Source organism: Diceros bicornis, chromosome 15 (assembly GCF_020826845.1).
Source record: "Diceros bicornis minor isolate mBicDic1 chromosome 15, mDicBic1.mat.cur, whole genome shotgun sequence".
NCBI classification, from domain to species: domain Eukaryota; kingdom Metazoa; phylum Chordata; class Mammalia; order Perissodactyla; family Rhinocerotidae; genus Diceros; species Diceros bicornis.
In genome coordinates, this window is record NC_080754.1 from 66,578,145 (window position 1) to 66,588,057 (window position 9,913).

The following is a 9,913-nucleotide window of genomic DNA, read 5'->3' on the forward strand; positions in this document are numbered from 1 at the left end:
GTGGCACTGGCTGCTTTACTCACACCACAGATTTCTCAGGATTGGCTAGGACTGCAAATAAAACACTGCCCATAATGAAGTCAATCAGTTACAACACAAATGCATGCCAGCTCCTATTCCTAACATATAACGCGAAGCCTCTGCTCTCCTCTTTCCTCCTCACGTTTCATACAATCTTCAGAGAAGAAACATCGTATCTGGCCAAAAGAAAAGGTCTTTAAAGGAAAAAAGAAAACCCTAAAATGGGTCTTTTGAGTTCTAAAAACCCCAAAGCCAAGCAAGCCCAAATTCTTCTTCTGGGACTTGACTCTGCTGGGAAGTCTACTCTTCTTTATAAATTGAAGCTGGCGAAGGATATTGTGACCACCCCAACAATAGGTTTCAACGTGGAAATGATCGAGTTGGAAAAGAGTCTTTCATTCACGGTCTGGGATGTTGGAGGACAGGAAAAAATGAGACCCATGTGGGGCTATTACTGTGAGAACACCGATGGGCTGGTGTATGTTGTGGATAGTACAGACAAACAGCGACTGGAAGACTCAAGGAGAGAGTTTGAGCATATTTTGAAGAATGAACACATTAAAAATGTGCCTGTTGTCCTATTAGCCAACAAACAAGATGTGCCCGGAGCTCTGACTGCTGAGGACATCACCAGGACGTTCAACGTGCAGAGGCTCTGCAGCGACCGGAACTGGTACGTGCAGCCCTGCTGTGCCGTCACCGGGGCCGGGCTGACAGAGGCATTCGGAAAACTGACCACGTTTGTGAAAAGCCGCATGAAGTCGAGAGGAGACACTTCAGCATTCTTCAAGCAGAACTGAGGTCCAAGCAGTGAAAGAGACACTGATGAAGTTGAAAGGGTAATTTCTTTCTTGCCAAGTGAGAAAGGCAAGTTGCTGAGTTGGCAAGCTTTTTCTGAGATGTTATTTCACCTAAATTCAGTTAAACAACTAAGAATAATATCTAGAAAATATTATTTTTGGCCAGGCACTTTAGCAAACTACGTGGTAATGATAAGTGAGAATGAAAATTTACAATTTTGTGTATGTTGGATGATTCAGAATAATCATATTTGTGACCAAGTAAATTATTGCTTTATTATTTTTATATTTTTATATGACTGTTAGAACAAAGTTTAAGTAAACTGCCTGCTAACAGAATCAGAATTCTTTCAGATTGTTTCCAGCTGTTACAGGTATTATATTTCCACCATGCTCCCATGTAATAGCTGGGTGGTGTATAAAAGGAACTTTAAATTATGGAAAGGAAAAAGTTTGATGTTAACATTTTGTAAATCCCTATCCCTAAATAAAGTTTTTCTTTTGGATTCATGCTAGCTTTTTGAAATCTATTGCTGGGAACTTCCTACAATGAGTTAAACAATGAACTCCAGGCTGTGAACTGCCCAGCAATTGTGTTCTCCCATAGGGAGCAGAAGTTTGTATCTTAAAGCTCTGAGGATCAGGGTAGCACCTTGGAATTTAGAGCAAGGCTGGGCTAATCGCTCAGCTCAAGGCTGCAGCCCCAAGATCGGCTTCAGCAGAATTCAGTCTAACAGTCATTACTTGGGAATCATGTACAGCGCACTGTACTGATCAAACAGGAACCAGAGCCAGACTTTGCTCTCAGAGACTTTGCAGTTCACAGGGGAAACAACATAAAGCTAGCAGCTAGAATAGGGCAATAAGGGCTATGTGCTGTAACAGAGGGAGAGACCTCTTCTGACCTGGGGAAACAGGAAGTGCTTCCTGCAGAAGGTGGTATCTAAGAGAGTCCCAACTCCCAGGGACACCATGAAGGTGCAGGTTAGTCACTGGAAGTTCCCATTACCAGGAGACTCTCCAGAGATGTTGTAGGGGAGGACAGGAGAGAGAAGGAACTAGAGATTGAACTAGAATTCCCCTGAGAGGCTCAGAACTCCCAGGCAGGCCCTGGTACTAACAGATGACACTCTTTCCTCCGACCCCACCTCCAACAAGGCTCATTTGGACTAGAAGCAGGCCTCAAGCCCCCACAGCAGCCCCTGGGACTCCAAATCTTAAGGTCACAGAGGAAAATAAAGGTACAGCAAACCCAGGGTGCCAGCCCCTGGACTCCTTTCCTGGTTTTCTCCTCTCATCTTAGCCATGATTTGTTCAGCAAAGATCTGAGTAGCTACTCCTGTGTTACATGGTAGGGATTCAAATAATAAAGTAGATATACACATAATAATAGTTACCATTGGTTGAATACTTGTGTGTGCCAGGCATTGTGCTAAACACTTTCATACATCTTCTCATGTAATGGTCACAACTGCCCTAAGAGAAACAGGCATTATTATCTCAGTTTTACAGATGAGAGTACTGGGACTAATCAAGGTTAAACAATAATAACAACCACAAAAAAATACTTGGTATTTTCACCGAGGAGTGGTAGAGCCAAGATTCAAACTCAGGTGTGTCTGACTTCAAGGGCTATGCTGTTAATTGCCGTGATGTTGTTTTATAGATAAGGTATGGTCTCTGTCTTTAATGAGCTTACAACACACAATTAAGAATAAATCCAGGCTAAATTAAATATAGAATAGGTAAAGGAATCCTGAGAAAAAAGAACAAAGCAGGAGGTATCACACTCCCTGATTTTAAAATATACTACAAAGCTAAAGTAACCAAAACAGCATGGTACTGGCACAAAAACAGACACACAGATCAATGGAATAGAATCGAGAGTCCAGAAATAAAACCACACATCTATGGACAGCTAATCTTTGACAAAGGAGCCAAGAACATACAATGGAGAAAGGAAAGTCTCTTCAACAAATGGTGTTGGGAAAACTGGACAGCCACATGCAAAAAAATGAAAGTAGACCCTTACCTTACACCATACACAAAAATTAACTCCAAATGGATTAAAGACTTGAATGTAAGACCTGAAACTATGAAACTTCTAGAAGAAAACATAGGCAGTACGCTCTTCGACATCAGTCTTAGCAACATATTTTCAAGCACCATGTCTGACCGGACAAGAGACACAATAGAAAAAATAAACAAATGGGACTACATCAAACTAAAAAGCTTCTGCACAGCAAAGGAAACCATCAACAAAACAAAAAGGCAACCTAACAATTGGGAGAAGATATTTGCAAACCATACATCTGATAAGGGGTTAATCTCCAAAATAGATAAAGAACTCATGCATCTCAACAACAAAAAAACTAACAACTCAATTAAAAAACGGGCAAAAGACCTGAACAGACATTTCTCCAAAGAAGATATACAGATGGCCAACAGACACACGAAAAGATGTTCAACATCATTAACTATCAGGGAAATGCAAATCAAAACTACAATGAGATATCACCTCACGCCCGTCAGAATGGCTATAATTAACAAGACAGGAAACAACATGTGTTAGAGAGGATGTGGAGAGAAGGGAACTCTCATACACTGCTGGTGGGAGTGCAAACTGGTGCAGCCACTATGGAAAACAGTATGGAGATTCATCAAAAAATCAAGGATAGAACTACCATATGATCCAGCTATTCTACTGCTGGGTATTTATCCAAAGAACTTGAAAACACCAATGTGTAAAGATACATGCACCCCTGTGTTCATTGCAGCGTTATTCACAATAGCCAAGACTTGGAAGCAACCTAAGTGCCCATCAAGGGACGAATGGATAAAGAAGATGTGGTATATATACACAATGGAACACTACTCAGCCATAAGAAACGATGAAATCTAGCCATTTGTGACAACATAGATGGACATTGAGGGTATTATGCAAAGTGAAATAAGTCAGAGGGAGAAGGTCAAATACCGTATGATTTCCTTCATTAAGTAGTAGATAATAACAACAATAAACAAACACATAGAGACAGAGATTGGATTGGTGGTTACCAGAGGGGAAGCGGGGAGGGAGGAGGGCGAAAGAGATAATTCGGCACATGTGTGTGGTGATGGGTTGTAATTAGTATTTGGGTGGTGAACATGAAACTTCTGTTTCTATGCAGAAATAGAAGTATAATGATGTACACCTGAAATTTATACAATGTTATGAACCAATGTTACTGCAATAAACAAAAAATTAAAAAAAAAAAAGAATAAATCCAGGCTAAATTAAATATAGAACTATGATATCATCCAGCAATCCCACTTCTGGGTATATATCCAAAGGAAATGAAATCACTATCTCAAAGAGATATCTGTACCCCCATGTTCATTGCAGCATTATTCACAACAGCCAAGACATGGAAACAACCTGTGTCCATCGACGAATGAACAGATAAAGAAAATGTGGTGCATATATATATACACACAATGGAAAATTATTCAGCCACAAAAAAGATGGAAATCCTGCCATTTGTGACAACATGGATGTACCTGGAGGACATTATGCTAAGTGAAATAAGTCAGACAGAGAAAGACAAATATTGTATGATCTCACTTATATGTAGAATCTAAAAAAGCCAAACTCATAGAAATAGAGTAGATTGGTAGTTGCTAGGGGCTGGGGGGTGGGGGAAATGGGGAAAGGTTGCTCAAAGGGTACAGACTTTCAATTATAAGATGAATAAGTTTTGAGGATCTAACGTACAGCATGGTGACCATAGTTAATAATACTGTATTGTATACTTGCAATTTGCTTAGAGAGTAGATCTTAAGCATTTCCACACACACACAAAAAGTAACTGTGTGAGGTGATGGAGGATGTGTTAATTAATTCAATTGTGGGAATCCTTTCACAATGTATATCAAATCACGTTGTAAACTTTAATATATTATTATATATGTAATACATAATATATTACAATTTTATTTGTCAATTATACTTCAATAAAGCTGTGGGAAAAAAGAGAATAAATCCAGGCCAACATATATTACTTTTATAATAAGAAGGTTCTTTGAAAAGACAAGCCAGGCAGAATAAATTAAGTGCAATAACAAAGATATAAGAAACATGTTGAAAGACTATGGCAAAAAGAGTTTCTGATTTTAGGAAGATCTCAGGGGAGTGCCAATGTTAAATGCTAAGAAGGAGAGTTTTCCCTAAGTTTCACAAAATGATTAAAACCTCAAAGACGCATCTTAAAAAAATGCATTGTCCCTTACCATTTTCCGTATGAATTTGAATCTTCCTAATAATCTTAAAATTAGGAGTCACTAACTTATGTCTATAGAAAATGTCTGAATAGAAAATGCTTCCTGTTGTTCCTGAGTATTTTGGTAGTCTGAATTAAGTGAAGCCTTTTGTGGCCCAGTCTTAGCATAATATAAAATTCAGAGAAAATGGTCCCTAAAAGCATTGAAAGTAATTAAAATCTTCACTTCAGAAAACTCTGGGTGTGTGTGGTGGGCAAATACATTCTTAATGTAGAGCAAAACTTACAAAGTAGCTTTTTCCTATCTGTCATTTCAACACCTCTCCCCCATACAGCAGCTATTGCTCAAAATCTCTACTAATATTCTCCCAGAAACTTGGACACTCACATGCTTTTTCCCCTTTCTTCCCAGGGATCCGATCTCTTTTATTCCATCAGTCACTTGCTTTCTTTTCAATGTAAATTTTGCCAATCTTTCCTTTCTTTGGCAATTCCCCCCTGCTCTCCCTAGCATGCTCTTCTACACCCTCCAACACACACACACACACCACACACTCACACACACCACACACTCACACACACCTGTATACTCTTCACTCTAATCTACTGATAAAGCCCAAAATAGAGGCAGGAGGAGAAAAATTAGGTGGACAATAGCAAAATATTCCCTAGCAGGTGAGAGGAAAGAAGCTGTGAATATTTATGCCTTGATTATTTTTTGTCATACATTTTATTCTCTGTTATCTATATGTAACAAGACAAAACTTTATTTTTCATTGTTATTCCTTTTATTTTATTTATTTATTTTTTATTGTGGTAACAAGACAAAACTTTTAATTTATCAAAATAGCATACTGCCATGGATCTGTAGCAACACAAAGCAGAACACTTCTGAAATGTTCCTTGGTTAAAGATTTAAAGAGTCTGAAAGGTAAATATCAGTTAAAAATTTCTATCTGATTTTCTAAGTATTCCCAGATGAAAAAATCCCTACAGGGCACTAGAATAAAGAACAGCAAGTAAATAAAGCAGTGGCAGTGACTGATATATGTTAAAATTAATTTGTCAGTTTAAAAAGCTGAACATCACTGTGTCCTGATGATGAACAAATTGGGTTCTGCCAAACCGAGGAAGACCAGGAATTTCAGATGAAGAGTCCTGAAGTTCTTGTCCCTTGTAGGTGTCACAGAGAATATCCACAGAGGCTGCAGTGTGTTGAGTATGTGGAGGCACAGCCAAGAACTGCATCCGTCGGTCTTCTGCAGACCCTGGGTTGGCCTGCTCTTGTTTGCACGTGCTCTCTCTCCAGAGAGAGAGAAACAGAGACTGAAAAGCAGAAAGAAGACAGAGAGACTTCTCTTTTGGCAGGGCTAACAGCATTTCAACATAATTTGGGATATAGTGTCCACCAAATTTTTAGCATAGTGTTGACTATTAGCAGATTAAATTACTTCAAGCACAAGAAAGCACATTTTACTTTGAAAGTACCATACAAATATCAAAGTTGGTTATTAGATGACAACCATATGAGTAGTATTTTTACAAACATAAGCTCATTTTGTTCTCACAAAATCTTATGGGGAGACATAATAAATATGATCAACACTATTTTAAAGATATGAGGAATTAAGAAGTTACTGAACCTAGTCCTCTGGTTCTAGAGGGAACAAATTAATTTTAACATATATCAGTTTTTTAATCTTGACTTCCAAGATTTAAAAAACCATGTAATTGTTATATACAATGAAGTTAACAATAATGTGGTACATACAGATTTCACCATTAAATTTCTTTGTTTCTACAAACCAAATGGGACTATGTGTCAGTGTTTCTTGGGCTGAAAACCTGGGAGCCATATTCCTTTTTCCTTTATATCCCACCTCTATCAGCAAATCCTGTCAGCTCTCCCCTCAAAATATGTCTCCCTTCTGGCCACTTCTCTATCCCGTTCTCTACTACCAGGCCACATTAATTCTTCACGGGACGGCTGCATTCTCCACAGAGAATTCTGTTAGGAGAGGTCTTCTAAAAACGAAGATCAGATACATCACTGCCCTGCCTTAACACTCTCTGTTTGCTTCTCACCCGACCTGCTGCCCGCCTTCTCTTTTCCCACCTCTCTCCCCTGCCAGCCACACTTGTTTTAACATCCCTCTATCACTCCTAATTCATTATAGCCTCAGGGTCCTTAAACTTGCTGTTTCCCCAGTTTAGAATACACATTCCTCAGGTCTTCAAATGGTTCAAGCTTCACATCCTTCAGGTCTCCAACCAAATACACAGAGGCATTTCCTGAATCCTTATCTACACGAACCTCCTTATCCCTGTCATTACCTACCATTTACCCTGCCTTATTATTCTTCACAGCATTTGTCATGGCCTCAAATTTACTCATTTACTTGCTTATGGTTTCTTCCCTCCTTAGAAGGTAAGCTCCTTGGGAGCAGGGACTTTGTCTTGTTCACTGTTTTATCCTAGAATAGTGCTTAGGACATAAAAGGTATTTGTACAAGAGATATTTGTAGCATGAATGGATGGACAGTCTGAACCTTAAAGAGAGGTCTTGTTAGGACCCCAGGCTGCCTCTCCGGATAGAAGATGGATCCAAAAATGGAGAGTCAAAAGAATGGCAGATTTGGGGGCCGGCCCGGTGGTGCAAGCGGTTAAGTGTATGTGCTCTGCTGCGGCAGCCCGGGGTTCACCAGTTGGGATCCCGAGCACGCACCGACGCACCGCTTGGCAAGCCATGCTGTGGCAGCGTCCCATATAAAGTAGAGGAAGATTGGCACGGATGTTAGCCCAGGGCCAGTCTTCCTCAGCAAAAAAAGAGGAGGATTGGCAGATGTTAGTGCAGGGCTGATCTTCCTCACAAAAAGAGAAAAAAAAGAACGGCAGATTTGGAGCTAGGACAGCATCTTCTTAACCTCAGCATCCGTGGGCAAGACCCTCCCTCAGACTGGACTGAAATGAAGTAGGCTTTGGAGCCAGGACTGGGTGGGAATTCTGCTTTCTCACTTGGTTTGGCTTTTAGGCAGGTTACTTCACCTCTCTGAGTTTCAATTTTCTCAACCAAAACAGTAACTTGAACAAGAAATAAACTTTTATTGTGTGTTGAGCCATGGACATTTGGAGCTTGTTATAGCCACCGCTGTTAAATTACTCTCATAAACTAAGATCATGTTCCGTGCTCCTCCCATTGTCCTGAAACCCTCCTTTTCCGTCTTCCTTTCCTCACAAATCCCTCCTGCCTGTCTCCCTACCAATTATAGGACCCTCATTTTACCCAAAAACAGGAAGGGAAAAGGGAATTTAATTTTTTCTCAACTATTTATTTTGAAAATTTTCAAACCTTCAGAAAACTTGAAAGAAGAGTAAAGTTAACACAGTTTTCACTTAAATTCACCAATTATAACAATTTTGCCATATTTGGGCTCTTTCTCTCTTGATCTCTCTCCACACACTCTTCCCTCCACAAACAATTGCAATCATCCTGACACTTCACACCTAAATACTTTATCATCTATCTCCTTAGAATGGACATTCTCTTACATAATAACCATAGTACGATTATTAAACATAAAATTTTAAGCATTAGTTAAATATCACCTCATAGTCCATAATCAAATTCCCCCCCCAAATAGAATTTATTTATAGACTTTTTTTGATTCAAGATTTATTGCATTTGTTTATGTCACTTTTTAGAGTATTTTCCCTGCCTTTTGCTGGTTTTTCACAACCTAGAAATTTTTGAAAAGTCCAGGCCAGATAATGTAAAGAAAGACGCACAGTTTGGATTTGTCTGATGATTTCTTCATGATTAAATTGAGGTTAAACATTTTTGGCAAGAATATTCCACAGGTGATGTTGTCATTCCCACTGCATCCCTTAGGAGCCACATAGTGTCAGTTCGTTCCATTATTGATGATGCTAAATTTCATCACTTCCTTTATGATAGTGTCCACTAGATTTCCCTATGGTAAACATACAACTTTCCCCTCTGTTCTTAATAAGTAATTTGATATGATAAATATGATATTTTGAGACCATGTGAATATCTTTTTTCCTCCAAAGCCTTTCTCTTATTGCTTTTATCATCCATTGATGATTCTTTCCTGAATCAGTCATTACACTGGGAACTATGAAGTGGTGATTTTCTAAATCTGTCTTTCCTTGTACATTTATTAGCTGGCATTCTTCTATAAAAAAGAGCTTTCTCTTTTATCTCCCTTCTCCATAATCAGTCAAGTAATCTCTCTCTCTCACTATAGACTCATAGATACTTTTTATTTTTTATTATTTTTTTTGTGTGTGAGGAAGATCAGCCCTGAGCTAATATCCATGCCAATCCTCCTCTTTTTGCTGAGGAAGACTAGCCCTAAGCTAACGTCCGTGCTGATCTTCCTCCACTTTATGTGGGACATCACCACAGCATGGCCTGACAAGCAGTGCGTCAGTGAGTGCCTGGGATCCGGACCTGGGCTACCAGCAGTGGAGCGTGAGCACTTAACCGCTAGACCAGCCCCTAGATACTTTTTAAATACAAAGTTTTATAATCTAGTGCTACTCAAACTGAGATCCACAGATCAGCATCAGCATCACCTGCAAGCTGCTTAGAACTGTAAATTCTCAAACCCCACCCCAGACCTATTAACCAGAATATCCGGGGGGTGGAGGAAGTTCCTGGAATTTGTGTTGTTACTGACACTGTTGTTATCCATTTCTGTCATTATTCTTTTTGATGCTCAAACTGTCCAAAATCTGCCCAGGAGAAGCCCCTTCCAGCCAGCTACTGTGTTCTGCTGATATGTCCCTATTTGTCTTTGAGTACTTCCT

At 39.4% G+C, this 9,913-nt stretch overlaps 1 protein-coding gene across 1 annotated transcript; it reads left to right on the forward strand.

Moving 5' to 3' along the window:
- Positions 1-242: 242 nt before the first annotated feature.
- Positions 243-821, forward strand: ARL14 (ADP ribosylation factor like GTPase 14). The gene has a single exon (XM_058555600.1). It carries the CDS (start codon positions 243-245, stop codon positions 819-821), a length of 579 nt encoding a protein of 192 aa, XP_058411583.1.
- Positions 822-9,913: the final 9,092 nt, after the last annotated feature.